We start from the raw sequence: 19,048 nt of genomic DNA, 5'->3' as shown, positions 1-19,048 counted from the left end.
GAAGATAGGAGTTGCAATTTTCTGTGATGCACTCCAAGAAGTGATAGCCCATCACCTGTGCCATAGCCTATTGGTTAGAAGCAAGCTCCAGGCCCCACCCACACTTAAGGGAAGCAAAGTACACAAAGCTATGAGTGCCACGAGGCGGTGATCTTTAGGGGCTGTCCTGGAGTCTCTCTCTGCCATGGGAATGAAGAAGGGGGGAAGGAAGCAAGGAAGGAGGAACGGAAGGAGCGTGGATACTGTGCTCAACTAAGGGGGAGAACTGTTACCTATTAAACCAATACTGAGGGTATTCATAATGCCTGTTCATGTATTAAATTTCCAAGAAGTCCTCTTAAATTTTTTGACCTAGTACTTCCCAAACACATTTGATCAAGAAACTCTTTTCTTCATCAAAAACTTTTCTGTAGAGCAAAGTTTGAGGAACATTGAATTGTAGGGAAAAATATATATATATATACATTTATTTTTCTATTCATCCAAAAGATCAGTATTAAAACTGAGAGCTCGTGGATATATTCCTGGAATCCAGGACATTTTATATTTACAAATTTTGATGGCAATTTAAAAAATTAAGAGAGGCAACTGTGGGTCCTCTGAATAACCAACTGATAGCCAAGTACTGCCATGAGGTGGCATACCTCCGTGGGAAGGGATGCAGTGACCGTCACGTTGGCATTGGTTAATAATGCTTCAATGGACAAAGACGAATGACAAATGAAGTAGGACAAACTTATGAATAGTGTGTTAGGACCAGATGAGGGCCAGAATTCATCATGGTACACTAGGACTTCACAGCAGCTTCAAGAGCGAAGAGCTGTGAAAGACTGAGTCATCACACCCCACGAGCGCTCTAAGGAATGCTGGCTCGGAAGGCCGAGGGCCGGATCGCTGAGTAGAATATTCATGTGGAATGTTGCTTTTCAGTTTCCACAGCATAACGTTAACCATTGTATTCATATTGTTAATTTGAATTTAGTTGGTTTTATGCTCTTGCTTTTATTTAATCTTATAGATTGGCTTGGCTATTGTGGTTGTATGAAGCTATAAAAATAAATACTGTACTTATAGTTTTGTGACTGCAAATGTGGAAGGGAAATTGCAGATCAAATGATTTGTCAGCCCTGGAGCTTCTTGGAGGAATTTATGTTTTAACAGCTAACCATGTGTTACCCCAGATGAGACACATTGTCACATTATCTTAATATTCCATTGATCATGGGCAGTAGTGACTGTTTCATCCCAATTAGGCTGAGAATACTTAGTGCTGGTCCCTAGTTGGACTAATCCTTTTTAAAGCTAAAGAGTAGACATCAGTTCCAATTGTCTCTTTCTCCATCAACGACATGTTTTAGACCAGTGTGCTGGTGACCATGGCTCGACTTGGGGAGGCTGGGAAGATCTGTGCCCTCCCCGCACCCCATGCCCTCCATGGTGAGCTGCTGTTGTTGACAGGTGCCTGTCAGGCCCCTTAGGAGTATTTTAAAGAGAAGAAAAGCAGTGTTTTTCTTTTCTATTTAGTTTTCTGATTCAAGGTGGTTGCACTCTGTTACATCTGAAGATTTCCTCACCATCAGAGGGTTTGTCCCTCAGCTCTGGTCTCTGTGTGGAGGTCTAGATTATGTAATTTCACCACCTAAAACAGAGCCCCAAAGCACCACCCTCTGAGGAATACGGGGCTAATTTCATAGAGTTGTGGGCTCTGTCCAGCGAGAGATCAGGTGCATACAGGAAACTCTCCTGTCAGGCATATATATATATATATATATATATATATATATATAAAATAAAGATTTGCCCATAATGCAGAAAAGAATAAATATGCCAAAATCGAGACCATCTGGAGTCAGTAGGTCATGGAAAGAATTCTAGGAAGGAATCAGGTGACATGGATGTGACTGTCTTGATGTGCATTTACTCCCGGGATCACCGAGGGAGCAGATACTGCTCCAGATACCAGTGAAACTCAAGTGTGTCCATTGTGTCTGGGGATGCAAACAGGTAAGCAAGTAATTGCATGAGATGTTGTACCAGAGGTAGGAACCGAGGGCTGTGGAGAAGGGGGGAGCCCAGCTGCTGAGAAAATTGTGGAATGTCTTCATGGAGGAGAACCTTATGAGGTGCCCAGTCTGCTTTGCAGGATCTTCACTGGAATCAAATGAGAAAATAGTTTCTCACTCTCAAAACACAATACAAATGTGATCTATTATCTTGACATGATGGGGAACCAGGTAGCCAGACACCTGCCTTTTTCTTGAATCCGTATTGTGTTTCTCAAGCTCCCAAATTTGTGATTTGTCTTCGCATAAGTAAATATTCACAAGGAGACTGAGCCTCCTGAACTGCACAAACAAAGCTGTCGGGCGTTCTGTGCCTCCCACCTCGGGGACAGAGGTAACAGGGAAGACAACGTGCTCTGTCCCTTCAGGTGGCCCCCTGCTCTACGAGAACATCACATTTGTCTACAACTCGGAGCAGCTCAACGGGACTCAGCGCGTCCTCCTGGATAACGTGCTGTCGGAAGAACAGTGCCGGGAGCTGCACAGCGTGGCCAGTGTGAGGACCCGGGAGCCCCACCGTGCTGGCCTGGCCTGAGCCTGCGAGTGCTTTGGTCCTGGGCTTACTTGGAACCAGGGAACCGGGCTTCAGATCACTTTCTTCAGGAGAAGGGCACTGATTGCTGGAGGCACCTTCATCGCCTTTGGGTTGGGATGATTGTAGTTCTGTCCAGATCAGGACATTGCTATTGGGTCTGGAAGAGCTAGTGGCTTAATTCCTAGGACAACAGTATCCAGCACGTGCCCTGCCTATCATACAAAGTTGCTGGGAAAATCTCTTTTATTTTGATCAATAATTAACCAGCCTATTCATTATTTCTATTCTGCCTATTTCTACAAAAAAGTGGTGGTGGCATTTTCTAATGAAAATGTAAGGTGGAAGTTAAATAAAGACCCCTCTTTGGATTGAAAGGATGAGCGATCCCGGGGTGCTGGGATAAAACGGGGGTGGTTCTGAGCCTTCACTTTGGTGCTCAGCTTTCTGGCAGTTGAGGCAGAAAGGGAGACCTGATGAATTCATAAGCAGTTGTCATTAATGAGGCATCTCCTTATTTTGCTTCCAGAACATCATGCTTGTTGGTGATGGATACAGAGGAAAAACTTCACCCCATACACCCAACGAAAAGTTTGAAGGTGCAACTGTCCTGAAAGCACTCAAAGTAAAGTCTTTACTTCTCTTGGATTTGAATTCCTAAGTGTCCATCCAGGACCTTCTGTGAAGAGCAGATATGGAGACGAGTTTAGGATAGAGGCCTATCAGGTCCCTGAAGGGAGCGAGTATGAAATGGCACCTTCGTTGTTTTTGATCATTCCTTTTTTCCTTCATTCAGTCACCAAATTATCAAACTTTATATTTTCTAAATTTGTATCTGATAAATAATATACAGCCCCTCACCGCGTTCTCAAAGAACTCAAGGTCTAATGGTGCGAACAAATTCAAAGGAGTAATTATTCTGCAAGAAGTGTTGTTGCAGAGGAGGAAGGAAAGTGTCCCGACAGAACTGAAGAGGGGGTGGTGAGCTCCTAACCTTCCCTCTGGGATTAGACTTATTTCAGTGGCTCGTTTTCCATTTCCAACATCCCCAGGTACATAGTAGTATTCTCACTAGCTGGTAAAGAGGTGAGCATCCTGTATTGGCTTAATACAACTTAGCGTCTGTTTTCCTCCAGGCTTCTGATCAGCCCGGTGGTTTCTAATGTTCTTCCTTGTCTGCAGTTCGGCTATGAAGGTCGAGTCCCCCTGAAGAGTGCCCGTCTGTTCTATGACATCAGCGAGAAGGCACGGAAGATTGTAGAATCCTATTTCATGCTGAACTCAACCCTGTATTTTTCCTACACACACATGGTCTGCCGAACAGCCCTGTCTGGTGAGATTCCAGAGTTCCTTTCTACCCACAGTGAGATGAGAAAGAAAACAATGCAGAACAAAGCTCTCTTAACATTTCAGGCTAAGGGTTTAGAAGAGTTCTATATTTCTAGGGGGGTGGGGGCATAGCTCAGTAGCAGAGTGCATGCTTAGCATGCACGAGGTCCTGTGTTTAATCCCCAGTACCTCCACTAAAAAAAAAAAAACAAAACAAAAACAACAACAACAAAAAAAAAACAGAAGAGTTCTATGTGTCTAAAACAAAAGCTTCCTAGCTCTGATTTCCCTCTTTTCCCCTTTTCTACTTGTCGGCGCCTGATGAATTAGAAGACCGTCACGCTGCCTGTGTTCCTTTTGAAATCCACTTCTCCTGCTTGCTTAAATCATGCAGAAAAATGCTTTTCTGCTCCAGATTTTGTATTTTGGGGTCCAGGAACCTGGAAATGACAGTCCCCATTATGTCCACAAGCACTGACAGGAAACTTGGAAGAATTGTTGAAAGAAATGTTCTTAAAAGGGCAAAGACCCTCCTCATCCCCTGCTGTCATTATTTCCTCTCTTCATCTTCTCGTCTACACCCTCTTGAGTAGGAGGGAGAGAGAATGTCCCAGGCGTAGAATTTCCACTTGTGAACTTTCAGCTCAATCAAATCCTTTTTTTTTTTTTTGACATTTGCATTTTATCCTCCTCCTTTTGCTGCCCATACAAAGCACAATCCATGAGATGCACAGAGTTTCTGTATGTATATTTACATCAGAGAACTTTTATAGCTCAGAGAGGCAGGTGGGACTTGCCTATAGTTTTTTACATCGAGTTCATATCCAAGCAGGACCAGAGTCTCTTGACGGCTTGCCCAGTGTTCTTTAACCCACTCTGCCTTCTGGTTCCTGAAGTGGGGCCGGGGCACCAGCATTGGGAGTAGACAGCAGACTGTCAGCTTTGCTCTCAGTGGGTACCGCCCTTGATCTCTTATTCTCCCCTGTTCTCTTTTCTGGCAGGTCAACAGGATAGAAGAAACGACCTCAGTCATCCCATCCACGCTGACAACTGCCTTTTGGATCCAGAGGCCAATGAGTGCTGGAAGGAGCCTCCTGCTTACACGTTCCGGGACTATAGGTACAGCCGGCACCCGATTCAAAACCAAGCTTTTGCACAACAATTATCAAAACCCGTGGCGACTAGAAAGCCGACCTGTTTTGCTTGTCATCACAATCATCTCGATGAAGTGGAGATGCTCTAATAATCTTCTGAAGCTGCTGCCGTAACTGAGAACTGACTCTGTCGTCTTTTCTTTATTATACTTATTTTTAAGTATTCTTATCTTAAAAATCCCTGTGTGTTTTGTTGCATTCCATCACAGAAAGTGTCCATTTTGTTTTACTATAAAAAGTAAAGTTTATGTCTTTTTTTGATCACTTGGATTTCAATTAAACATATCCTTTGTGGTTTGTGTATCTTAATCTGAGAACACAGGGTGTGTATCTCGACATGCATGGGGATCTCATCTCATCGCTTACCTATGTCTGTATTTTATAATAAGAAACTGGAAACTCAGGAGAAAAGAAACATTTTCTCTTATGGAACGATATTTTAGTGTGTAAAGAAAAAAGTCAGAAGTTGTAGTCCCCATGTTGTAATAATGTGTTCATTTAGGACTACACTGTGCTCCATACAAAACCATTTATTGAGCGCCCCCTATCTGCAAGGCTAGGCTACACCCCTTGGAGCACTCTAGCTAGTTAAGGAAAACTAGATCCTTTAGAGTAATTAGTATAAAAGGAAAGAAGAGAGTTTTAGGTAGTGTGGACAAGTTCAAAGGGCTGGACTAAATCTAGTTAGGTTTTCTTTGGAGGAAGTGAAATGTGAGATGAGGTTTGAAATATATTTAAAATGTTAACATAAATGGAATAAACAAACGCTTCAGGGGTATGACCCAACGTCTGATCTTACTCTTGAGGATTATGAAGGTCAATCACTTGAATGTCTGTCTCAGAGGAAACTCACTGATCAGGCTGGTCAGCTCACCCAAGTCCTCAGTGTTTTGTGGTCATGTCGTGTAAACACATACACGTACAAATGATTTCCCTTTCTTCTCACAGTGCTCTCCTGTATATGAATGACGACTTCGAAGGAGGAGAATTCATATTCACGGAGATGGATGCCAAGACTGTGACTGTGAGCAAGCCTATTCTTGCAAACTTATCTAGTCTCAGTTTTGCTGATTTTCAAGGACTGCTGGATTTCAAACATTTCTGAGCTCGAGATTTCAAGAGTTGGAAGGGGACCCAGTAAATTCATACATCATAAAATGTTGGAAATGGAACCATCAGTAAAAATCTTCTTGTCCATTTTACAGATGAGTAATTTAAAGAATAGATATTAAGGATTTGCTCATGATCGTATAGCGAGTGAGTGTTAGACTCAGAACCAGAACCTAGGTCTTCTGATTGTCAAGTAATCTGAAGGAAACATTCTTAAATTACCCAAGACTAGGGCAAGTCAAATGATTCTATAGAATGCTTTCAAGTAGCCTGGTTCTCTACATGCTTAGAGTGAGCATTGGCCCTCACACGCTTAGTTAACTAAGTTATTATATGTGTGTATTATATAACTGAGCTATTATATGTATATTATATGTGTGTTAACTAAGTTATTATATGTATTATAATAACTAAGTTATTATATATATAAGTATATATATATATATATATGGTTCTGATGGTAAGTAAAACCTATACTTGAAAATTGATACACACACACACACACACACACACACACGCACACACACGTATGCATTATGGATTCACATTTTGGATGAGATTCTAAACACACCTTCACAGGTAGAAACCAAAAGTTGAATTCAGCTACCATCTTCCTAAGCAAACTAATGCCTTTGGAAAACCAGCCTACTGAGAACTTATAAACCACATAGCAAGAATCTTTTGGTCTTTAAGCCAAAGTTTGTACGACATGGTAGAAAAGCAGGTTTTCCAATTGAGGAGGTAACTGAATTATAAATAGATTATGAGGTATCTCTTTCTTCCATACAAAACCGAAATAGCTGAGACATGGAAGTGATAAACTTCAAGGATTTTGCATCGTATATGCTATTTCCACAACTTTTTCTGAGTTTTATGTCTTTCCCTCATAATTTCATATTCTGTACCCATTTCTCCGTGTCATTCATAGCATTACTTTTGGAGTGTAAGCAAACAATATCAAAAACTATATATTACTGGATTTAAAGGGGAAACCTATGGGAAGTCTGGTTAAAATTACCCAGAAACATTGATATAATTAAGAAAACAATTTCACACAATTTAACGTATTGACTATTTAAAAGCTCATGCTGCCTCATGCTTTCTTGTAAAAAGCTTAAATATGAACATGGGAGTATTTTGATACTTCATGATCTGGGAAATTAAATCAAGATTGATGATCTGATGTGGAGTTTAAAATCCTAATACAAAATTATCATTTTTTTTTGAAAAGCGTCTATGCAGAAAGGACTTTATTTCTGAGCTCTGCTAACACTGAGACTGAGGTTCAAAAATGTATCTCACGCAATTGTGAAGAAAATCAGACAGGTGTTTGAAAAGATTTCTTTGCTTCCACTCCATCTAGTGGCCATATTTGGAACTGCTCAACTAAGTAATAACCTACAATATTATGTATGAATCAGTAATTTATTAATTGTTGAATATGTTAACTGTAACTCTACTTTTTCAAGATATGAGAGCAGACAATACTCCACTTTCAGAGTTTTATAATTAAAAGAGAAAGGTGTAACTATTTTAAAAATTACTGGATCTAACCACCACCATCCCCCCAAAAAGTGAAAGAAAAACTGATTTAAACAATTAAAAAATTTTTTTCCTTCTGCTCTTACAAGGTATTGAATATAGTTCCCTGTACTATACTGTAGGACTTTGTTTTTTTATCTAATTTATGTATAGTGTTAGTATCTGCAAATCCCAAACTCCCAATTTATTGCTCCCCACCCCTGCCCCGTCCCCCCGAGAACCATAGTTTGTTTTCTATGTCTGTGAGTCTGTTTCTGTTTTGTCTAAACAATGTTTTAATGAAAAAGCTCCAAGCTGAGAGATTTTTTTCCCCCCAAAATTAGTTCCACTTCAGATTAATGAACATGGTGGAGCTTTGGGGGCATTTTGTAAATAATTAAAATTCTTAGGTAACCGGTGCCAATAACAAAGAGAAATTGATAGTTCTCCTTTTCAGTTTTCCTTCCTTTGACTCTGGAGGGACAGATGAGCAGGAAAATGCCCCAACTTTGGGCTATGCAAGGAAGAAAAGTCTTCGAAATTCTCTACTTTGGAAAAACCTGGAAATTGTGTAATTACACAATAGTGGCTGAAGATTTACATTTATTCTGGACAAGCACAGCACAAAGCCTTCTGTGATTTTAATCATGAGTCAGAGGCAAAGCAAAAGGAATTTTCTTTTATCACACTTGGAAGATATACGGATTGTTTTCAACAGCAGCTTATTTGTGAAACATGGGCCTTTTGGAATTTTGGGTTCTCTGTGCCAGTTTGAAAAAGATAAAATTTAATGAGTTCCATTCGCTTCATGAAAAACTAAACTCAGGGGAGCTGTGTTCCAAAAGTATGTTTACAATCATCTATTTAAACTTCAGAATGTATTTGCCTGTAGAAGCCGTGTCGTCAGTGGAGCTTGTTTGTTCCTCCGCACCCCTGGTATCTAAGAGGTGATGCTCTCCAGCTGATCAGATTGGTCCTTTGCGAACCCACGCACCTGTAATCAATCCCAGCTGCTTCAGCCAATTGATCCATTCTTTTCCTAAACTTCCTTAAAGTTCTTCAAGTGTGACATACTTTTCATTCTTCCAGTTCCATCAGAAAGAAAGCGCTACATGGTCCCCACACCCTTTCCTTAGTGTTATAAGATGCTGATGCCAAGACTCCATAATCCCACAGAAGCAATAACAACCATGTGTGGATAAGTGAGTCCTGACCAGTACTGGGGAATGAACTGCTCAGAAACTCCAGATTAGATCCTAAAGCCATGTGTAGAGGAAGGCTTTTATGTCCTACGTCATATGCTCTAAGTATTAGTTATTTTGCTGTTTCTATGTGGAAATGCACAACAATTTCCTCCTCCAGAAACACAAAACCAGATCGATACTGAGGGCACCACTAACTAGGAAACTCCAGAATCACATCAGAAAGTCACTTAGATAAAGCTGCTTAAGAAAAGCAACTCTCTCTAGCAAAGACAAATCACTCCTCAGCTATTATGAATAGAAGAATAACCAGAAACTGACAGCTTTTCTCTGCTCTCCCCTTTAACACACACACACACACACACACACACACCTTGGTCTCAGGCTTTCTGGCTCCTCCACCTACCTTTAACCTTCCACACGTTGGTCACACAGTCTGGGAGGACCTGTGTTAGGTAGTATCCAAGAACTTAAGGAAGTTTTCCAAATATTCCTTCTGAAGCTGGAAGTGAAAAAAAAAAAAAAAAAAAAAGAAACTTAGCCATCCCATTTTATGGTGAAGGAAACCAAAATTTCTTTTAAGGGGCACGTATCAACTCAATTCAGAAAATCATTCGTTAAATTATCAGAGGAATGCAAATCAAAACTACAATGAGGTATCACCTCACACCAGTCAGAATGGCCATCATTAAGAAGTCCACAAACAATAACTGCTAGAGAGGCTGTGGAGAAAAGGGAACCCTCCTACACTGCTGGTGGCATTGTAGTTTGGTGCAGCCATTATGGAAAACAGCATGGAGATTCCTCAAAAACTAAAAATAGATTTACCGTATGATCCAGCAACACCACTCCTGGGCATATATCTGGAAGGAACTCTAATTCGAAAAGGTACATGCACCCCAATGTTCATAGCAGCACTATTTACAATAGCCAAGACATGGAAACAACCTAAATGTCCATCAACAGATGGCTGGATAAAGAAGCTGTGGTGTATTTATACAATGGATACTACTCAGACATAAGAAAGAATAAAATAATGCCATTTGCAGCAACATGGATGGACCTGGAGATCGTTATGCTAAGTGAAATAAGCCAGAAAGAGAAAGAAAAATACCATATGATATCACTTATATATGGAATCTAAAAAAAATAAAAAGATACAATGAACTTATTTACAAAACAGAAACAGACTCACAGATATAGAAAACAAATTTATAGTTACTAGGAGGAAGAGGATGGGAAGGGATAAACTGGGAGTTTGAGTTTTTCAGATACTAGCTGTTATATATAAAACAGATAAACAAGTTTCTTCTGTACAGCACAGGGAACTATTAAAAAAGAGAGAGAGAGAGAAAATGGCTAGTTATAGCAAGTCTGTCTTATCCAATAGAATGATTGGTGCCTCTTCCCTGCTTTTATTTTGCTTTGCTTAGCTCTGTCGTGGAATGAGTCAGGTTTCTATGCTTCTTAAGAAACAAAAATGGATTCTACTGACATCAAACAGTTTAAACATAGAAGCAAGTCCCCTAATGCTCAGTCTGGAGAGCCTGCTTGTTCGATCCAACCCTCTGGCTCAGGGCCCTGCAGCCCCTCTTCCCCCCTCCGCCCGTCCCTCCTGCCCACTGCTGGACAGCTCCATGCAAGCAGCGCCCAAGCCTAGAAGGGCCGTGCCAGTCATTTCGGAGCCCCAGGGGCCGTGGAATGGGACACTGGAGGGAGTGGATGTGGCTTTACTGGAGATAGTAAAGCCTTTGTGAGGACCACTGGGCAGGAATATTGTAACAAGAATTAAAGTATCACATGGGGTTAGAGTTGACTTTTCAAAATCCCTGAATTACATAAATGTATCATTAAGGGATTAGAAAGTGTGCGCCCTGGGAACCACCACCGAGGTCAGTTAGAACAATGTGCCAGCACTCTCGATGCCCCCTGGATTTGTTTTTGCCATTCCACAAATACTAAATGCCCATCTACTTCTGCCTGACGCTGTGCTGGTGCGCAAATTAGAGAAGTGGATGGAAACAGAGAGCCTTTGCCTTCATGGAGTTTGCTGGCCATCAACACAGTGTATTTTAAGCAATTATTGGACTGTGCCAACCGTTTTACCTGAATGCTTTTATTTTCTTAATTCAATATTCTTTTGACCATATCTTGTTTTTACAGATGAAGAAATTGCAACAATCTATGTCTTCTCAACCCCAGGCATCCATTATTCTTTGACTCAAAACTTGACCCACGTTGGGTGGAGGGGTATAGCCCAGTAGTAGAGCATGTGCTTGACGTGTGTAAGGTCCTGGGTTCGATCCCCAGTTCCTCCATTAAGGGGAAAAATTAAAAAAAATAATAATAAATGAAATAGAAATAAGTATATGTTAAAAAAAAGAAAGAAAATTTGACCCAAATAATTTAATAGAAGGATAGAAAAGGGTGGGAATGTAGAAATGCTCACAGTATCTAGTCTTATTTTCACTTTATTTCTCAGGCCTCTATAAAACCGAAGTGTGGGCGTATGATCAGCTTCTCATCTGGAGGAGAGAACCCACATGGGGTGAAGGCAGTCACCAAGGGCCAGAGGTGTGCGGTGGCTTTGTGGTTTACCCTGGACCCACTTTACAGAGAACTGGTGAGTCTCTGGCCCGCCCGGAAAGTCAATGAGACATCCTGTAGACCTGCTTCATGAACTGATTTATTTGAAAATTCCTTTAAGTTGATCCATAACCCTTCCGGGAATTTAGAGACCATGGGGTGGGTAGAAGGCTTTAACAGAATCTTTTCTCTCTGGTTTCCAGCCCTGGCTCTGTTTTCTCAGCAAGAACACATTTTCTTAATCAGATCCATGACCTAGCAATTACACATCGAATGTTTGCAGGATGAGTTTGAGGGACAGAAGAGGGGCTATGACTGCAATTCTTCATCAATTGGGTTCTAATGAGGGAATGTTCACAGAAATAGACATTGGTGATCTCTCGCAGTCTCTGATTCGTCTTGAGCATGTTAACAAGCTGTAGCATCAGGAGAGAGGGACCGCTTTCTACCGGTCACCAGGAAGACTGATTTGTTTTCTTGACAAATCATTAAAAATTTACTGAATCAATTATGAAACATATGTAGAAGAGGGCGAGGGAACCTGAAAGTTTATAATTTACTATTATTAAATTAAATATTAAAATACAGCTATTATTATACTGGAAGCAGCTGAGGACACAGCTCAGATAAGCAGCCAGGAGCTCATCCTTCTGGAGGTCACTGGGCAGAGGTTAGAGTATCTATCTGTGAAGCGCAGAGGGATGAATTAAGACCATGGATACAAGCCGCTGGGAGGAAAATCTGGGCTCAATGAAAGGAATAACTTCCAAATTGTCACTGGTGTTGGGGGGTTGTCTTCTTTAGAAGTACTGAGTTTCTTGTCCCTGGATGGCTCCAGTCAGAGCCTCAGTGACTGCCTGGCCTCAGATGCTGAAGCAAACTGAAACATCACAGCAAGACCTAAATGGGGTGACTTCAAAGTCTGCTCCACCCCTGAGTCTTAACGAAGTCAGGAAACTCTAGTCTTTAAAATGGCATTCTATCCAGTTTTCCTCTTTAGGTCCCTCCATTGAATCCAATTTCGTCTGAAACTGTTTAAAATGTATTCCTTTTTCTCAGAGACCTTTTGCCATCAAACCTAACTCATGCACAGTTTTTAGGCCGCATGCCCTAAGCATTCCTTTTTTTTCAAGTTCAGTTATAAAACTGATTACATTTCTTTTCTTTTCTTTTCTTTTAATTTCAGAGGGTTTTTTGTTGTTGAAGTATAATCAGTTTACAATGTGTCAATTTCTGGTGTACAGCATGTTTCAGTCATACATATATGTATACATACATATATTCATTTTCACATTCTTTTGTGGTAGGTTACTACAAGATATTGAATATAGTTCCCTGTGCTGTACAGTATGAACTTGCTGTTCATCTATTTTATATATAGTAGTTAGTGCCTGCAAATCTTGAATTCCCAATTTACCCCTTCCCGCCCCCTTCTCCCCTGGTAACCATAAGTTTGTTTTTTATGTCTGTGCGTCTGTTTCTGTTTTGTAAATAAGTTAATTCTTTCATATAGTTCACAAACGTTTAGGGAAGATCTACTATGTGCCTGAAAAACTCCTCTAGGGAGGCCCTGAGGGTACAAGGGTTTTCAAAACGTAGCTTCCAGCCATAAGGCGTTTGGAGAGACAGACAAGGAACTAGGGTGGGAAGACAGCAGTACGCGTTGGGATCGGAGATGGAGGAAGGCTGACTTACATAAGCACAGTCCTAAAGGCGCAGCAGATGACAACCAGGCACAGAAGGAGAAAGGAGTGGTCGTGACAGAGGGAACGGAACACACAGGGCTCTGAGAACTTCAAGGGGGACTGAGCCATCTCCTTCACCTGTCATTCCCCTCGTTCCTTGTGCGTCTCTACCTCCAAAATGCCAGCGTTCCCCAGTAGCGCTCCTTCTGACTCGGGAATCCAGGACGTCAGTACACAGTGGAGATAACACGTTGTTAAAAAGTCGCCTCAGCTTTCCCTCTTTAGTGTCCAGCTCAGCAGGCATTTAGCCAATCTGATTATTCAGTATCCATCCTCTCTCCCAAAAATACGTATTTTTTCCTATCAAAATAAGCTTAACACAAAGTTCCTTTTGCTCTGTCTTAACCTGGAAAGTGTGCGGAAACGTCTCCAACCGTCAGGCTGTTGGCGCCATCTAGTGGTCACAGGAGAAAATGACCAGCGCCTCAGGCAACCAGTAGAAAAAGTTGTCGCTGGGATTCCCACACTTAGCTCAGCATTGGAATCGCCTGGGGATCTTCACAAACGACTGACCGCTGGCGCTCACCCTTGGCGATTCTGGGTTAACTGGTATGGGTGTAACTTGGGTTTGTGCAACAAAATTTGAGAGTCCCAGAGTTAGGATCCTCCTCTCAGATTGAGTCCCTGAGCCAAGAAAGCCTGCTTGTGAAGAGGCCACCAGAGCTGGCGGACTTCCATGCTCATTACAGGTTACTTTAAAGGCGCTGAATTCTCCAGGAGTACTTAGCATCGTAAACTCGTATGGATGCCTGAGGTTAGAAGCTTCAGTTCCTTGTATAGAGAGTTCTTGAACTTCCTTCCTTTCAGGAGAGACGTGACTTCGAACAGTCTCTTGTGCAGTCAGACTGGAACACTGTATATACGTCACGTTTGCTCATCAGCAAGGTGTCCTCCCATCTTCACAAAACAGTACTCGAGCATTTCACTCGGGCGTCGTGGCAACAATTCAGTTTCCTGTTATTTAGTATATTTGGTCGTTTTAGGTACCTTTATGTCAACATCATGTTCAATTACAAAGCTCTTGAATATGAGATTTTCAAGTCATAAAATAGTTCTTTCTATAACTTACTGTGCTGGCCATTGTTCTAGGGACTACCTATGGGAGGTACAAACTAGGTGAGACATGACTTTTATTTTCAAGGAGCTTGAAGCCAAAGTGAAGAGCTAATACAAGGGTCTCAGTAGTTAAACACAAAGCAAAGTTTGGTGTGAATTATTATCAGAGGCCAAAACATGCATGATGTTTAAGGGATAGAAAGAGGAAACCAGGGAATCTTCATTAAGGAGATGGCATTTGACCTGAGCCTTAAAAGGTGAGCATGGTTTCTTTAGGGAGAGACATTCTATGAGAGAGAGAGCCTTTATCCAAGTATGTCTTTATTCACCAGCTTCATTCATTGACAGCCTCTGCCAAATGTCAGCAGCTTTTCTGGGCACAGGAAATACAACAGTGACCAAAAATGACAAGATTCCATGCTCTTCTCTAATACTTGGCTCTGCCGGCTAATTATTAGAGAAATGAAAATCAGAACTACAATGACGTATCCCCGCACACCAGTCAGAACGGCCATCATTAAAGTCCACAAATGACAAATGCTGGAGAAGGTGTGGTGAAAAGGGAACCCTCCTACACTGCTGGTGGGAATGTAAATTGGTGCAGCCACTATGGAAAACAGTATGGAAGTTCTTTGAAAAACTAAAAATAGAGTTATCCTATGATCCAGCAATCCCATTCCTGGGCTTATATCCAGAGAAAACTCTAATTTGAAAAGATGCATGCACCCCAATGTTCATAGCAGCAGTATTTACAATAGCCAAGACATGGAAACAACCTAAATGTCCACCAACAGATGACTGGATAAAGAAGTTGTGGTATATTTATACAATGGAATACTACTCAGCCATAAAAAGAATAAAATAATGCCATTTGCACCAACATGGATGGACCTGGAGATTATCATAATAAGTGAAGTAGGACAAATATCAGACTATCACTTATATGTGGAATATAGAAAAAAAGATACAAATGAACTTATTTACAAACCAGAAATATACTAACAGACATAGAAAACAAACTATGGTTACCAAAAGGGAAAATGTTGGGAGAGATTAATTAGGGGTTGGGGATTAAGAGACATAGATGACTATATATGAAAAAGAAAAACAACAAGGACCTACTGTTAGCACAGGGAGCTATATTCAATAACTAGTAATGACATGTAATGGAAAAGCATCTGAAAAGAATATATATATATGTGCATGTGTGTATAATTGAATCACTTTGCTGTACACTCAAAACTAACACAACGTTGTAAATCAACTATACTTCAATAAAAAAAAGAAAAAGAGAGACAACAAATAAGTAAAAGAATAAACATTTGAGGGATTAGCAGATAGTGAGAAATGATGTGTGGGAAAGGGAACAAGGCAACTGATTTGAGAGTGGAGAGTGGTCTGAAAAGAGGACACGGAGGAGGCAGCGGTTAGACTTGACAAGCTGGTCAATAAATAAGAATTCTCTTCTAACTGTAGGAGGAAGCTATGTGCCCTCCCTCCCCAACTCCCCCCTGTCCCAGGAAGGTACAGGATGGGACAGATTGCTGCAGCTAGCAGGTCGTAGACTGGAGTCATAACAGAGAAGGTGAAAAGATGCAGGAGGCTGGAGATGCCACATGGGGGGAGACTGGGCATGTTGAAGGGTTGCTGTGGGGGTGAGAGACGCACAGGATGCAACGGAAACATCCTTTAAATCCTCGGGGCATTTAACCTAGACTAGGATGGGGAAGTTCTTCTCAGAGTGTCGTGTTCAGAGCCCACGTCAGGCAGGTGGAGTGTGAGGTGAGATGAGGGGACAGGACAAGATGAGGTGAAGAAAAGAAGAAGGTCAAAGTCAGGCAACTCCTCATAAGCACATCGGGAAGGCTGGACCTGGAGGGTGAAGCGCTGGGAACCCATGCCAGGCCATGAGCAGTGAGCAGGAGAGGGAGGCGGTCACGATTCAAGTGCAGAGCGTCCCTCACGAGCGCATGGAGGGGGATGTGAAACGGAGAGATGAGTTTGGAAGCCGCTGCAGCAATTGTGCTAAGAGATGCTGGAGTGTAAACCTCAAGCAGGAGCGATTTTCCTCCTAGGGTGCACGTGGCAACATTGAGAGACGCTTTTGATTGTCACGGCTTGTGGGGAGGTGCTTCTGGCTCCCTGTAGTCGAGAGAAGCCAGGGAGGCTGCCGAACGTCTTCTGATGCACGAACGGAGTTGTCTGGTCCCAGGTGCCAGCAGTGCCAAGGCTGAGAAACACTGGCCTCAGCTAAGGCAACAGCAGTGTGCACTGAAAAGAAAGGGGCGGGAAAAGGAGGCAGAACAGAGGGTACTCGGTGATTTGTCAGCTCCAAGGAACCATGGTCAGGCTTTGTGGGGCAAATGGATGAGCCGCGCTGGTCTTTACTAAGAGAGGAAATACATGAAGAGGACAGAGTAAGTCCACGGGGGCAGGGGGGGAAGATGGTGAATTCAGCGTGAACCCTGAGCTGGAGAACTGGGTTGGAGGTGTCTGTGGAACCACAAAGTAGAGAGGACAGTCAGCAGTTGAATATTCAAGACTTCTTGGCCAGAGAGAAATCTTGGCAAATCAGGAAGAAAGGAAACCAAGAGAAGGCGCCTGTGTCAGGATGGAGATGAGGTTCTGTCCTTAGCTGGATTTAGCATCAAGCCGTGTACAGATGGGCGCCCAGGAGTGTTTGGGAAGCATCTGGCGCTGGGGCTGACGGTATCCTTGTACCAGCAATGTGTAAATTGTTCTTTTTGCAGGAGCGAATACAGGCGGATGAAGTGATCGCCATCCTGGATCAAGAACAGCAAGGGAAGCATGAACTGAATATCAACCCCAAAGATGAGCTATAAAAATGAGGGGGGGAAAGAGTGTTCTATCAGATATTTATTTAAATTGTTAATCTTATGAGAACCTTTTTATTTTTGTACAGAGCCACGATATAAATTAATAGGTTAATATGAGTCACCGGATCTCCCTTCTGTTCCTAAGGATCCTTGCTTGGCTCAGTCAAGTCTGTCTGTCTTGGTTTTTCATCAGTTCATCTCTCAACGCCCAGTCCCCTCTCCCCACCACACACACACACACACACACACACACACACACACACACACACACACACACACACACACAGTTCTAAACTTAGCGTGTGATTTGGACTCAGAAGGCCTTCCTGGCTCGGTGCCTTTTAGCCACAGTCTCACCCAGGGCTGACGGCCAGCCAGGAGTTGGAATCCAAGGAGTCCATGGCGAGGTCAGAACTCTTCAGGGATCACGGGCCAGAGGGTCCCCAGGCTCTGTGGAGGAACCGCTCTGATGAGTGCTGTGGGAGACGACCGGGTTCAGCCTTCCCAGGCCCTGGGGGCAGTTTCTGGCTCCGGTGTTTTCAGCAGAACCTGGCACTGGAAGCCTCGATTCACCCTCCACAGCGCTTCAGAAAGGACTGCCCTAGGAGCTGTGTCTTTAAAACGGCTGTCGAGGGGTTAAAATAGAATGGCCCATCTTCCCAGGGACTTTGGAAGGAAACCTTTAATCCCATCTGCACGGGGGCACCATCACCACGTTGCCTGAGAGTGGGGTCCACTGGTGAGAAGAGATGTTTTGTTCTGAAGACAGAAAAATGGATTTCTGGTTGATTCCAGTCTTCAGCTGTGTCTGTTGCTGGCCCCTTCTCTTTGCTGCGCTCCAGCTCGTGGATTTTAGTGCTTGTATCTGACTTGTGTAATAAAGGGAGCCTTATTTTGATATCTGGCATTTATTTTTCTTCTCCCAAATGTTTGGTTTGTCGTCAGGTGATGGCTTTGTGGTCCCACCGGAGCTCTGGGGACAACCCAGGGGTAGTGCTGGGCTGTGGTTAGTGTTGCTGGCAGGTGCTCAGGGGCGGCAAGGAAGGTGGGAACATCACTTTTGAAAAAACAGAGATGGTTAGCAAGCGGGTGTCGATCCAGGGAACATCTGGTCCTTGGTGCCAGTTCTAAGGAATGTTTGGGGAATGGGGACTGGAGTTGTTTTAGCCCAGGGGAGTCTGCTCCACTCACCCGTGGGAGACCACCTGCCTCTGGGATGGGCAGTGGTGGAGGTCATAGCCCTTGAGAAAATTAACAGATAAAAACATTTTCTAAAAATCACATTTACTTTCTGCCATTCGTGATCTTGGGTAGCGGTCAGAACAGTCATCCTCTGAGGCTGAAAAATTGAGTGTTAGTGATTTTGTGCCATCTGTTTTCCACCCCACCGTGGGGTTGCACATTCACCGTGGGAGTGTGGAAAGAGCGTTAGATTAATAGTTCCAGCCCCATCACATACGCTCTGCTGTGTGACCTGGAGCTACTCTCTTTCCCTCTCTGGGCTTCAGTTTCCTTCTCGGAAAATGATGTAACTGGTTGTGATTGTTTCCAAAAGCCCTCCCTCTTGCCCTAAATACAAAGCAAAGACAAAACAAAGAAAAACACCGGTTTTAGAGACATTCACCAATACAACCAAATTGACCTCGACTAACATTTTGAGAATTTGCAAATGGGTTCATTAAGTACCTGTGGGATTTTAAAACTTGAACCCTAATTTTAGGGCTGAAAATCCCTGAGCTTTGAAAAGGGAGGTTGCCATTTGTTTGCTCTCTGACAGACGTGTTTGCTGGCGCTCAGATTTGCTGATAGGAGGTTCTGGCCAAGGATCTAATTTCTGTTTTCTGGCAACAAGGTATCAACAGAGAAAACAGTGCTCTGGCTGCTTGCCGTCCCCGCTTCCTGGGTGCTCTGGG

At 42.7% G+C, this 19,048-nt stretch overlaps 1 protein-coding gene across 2 annotated transcripts in view; it reads left to right on the top strand.

The window, feature by feature from the left end:
• The window catches only part of P3H2 (prolyl 3-hydroxylase 2), a 135,218-nt gene extending 117,185 nt beyond the window's left edge, over window positions 1–18,033 (top strand). For both annotated transcript variants that reach the window (XM_010990105.3, XM_064493753.1), the window contains exons 9-15: window positions 2,432–2,559; window positions 3,125–3,220; window positions 3,778–3,928; window positions 4,926–5,043; window positions 6,027–6,102; window positions 11,394–11,534; window positions 17,049–18,033. In XM_010990105.3, the coding sequence (XP_010988407.3) occupies window positions 2,432–2,559; window positions 3,125–3,220; window positions 3,778–3,928; window positions 4,926–5,043; window positions 6,027–6,102; window positions 11,394–11,534; window positions 17,049–17,141 (803 nt within the window). In that variant the 3' untranslated portion in view covers window positions 17,142–18,033. The remainder of the gene's footprint in view (window positions 1–2,431; window positions 2,560–3,124; window positions 3,221–3,777; window positions 3,929–4,925; window positions 5,044–6,026; window positions 6,103–11,393; window positions 11,535–17,048) is intronic.
• The last annotated feature ends 1,015 nt before the right edge of the window (window positions 18,034–19,048 follow it).

Source organism: Camelus dromedarius, chromosome 2, assembly GCF_036321535.1.
Source record: "Camelus dromedarius isolate mCamDro1 chromosome 2, mCamDro1.pat, whole genome shotgun sequence".
Lineage (NCBI taxonomy): Eukaryota > Metazoa > Chordata > Mammalia > Artiodactyla > Camelidae > Camelus > Camelus dromedarius.
This window is presented reverse-complemented; position numbering and strand designations above follow the sequence as displayed.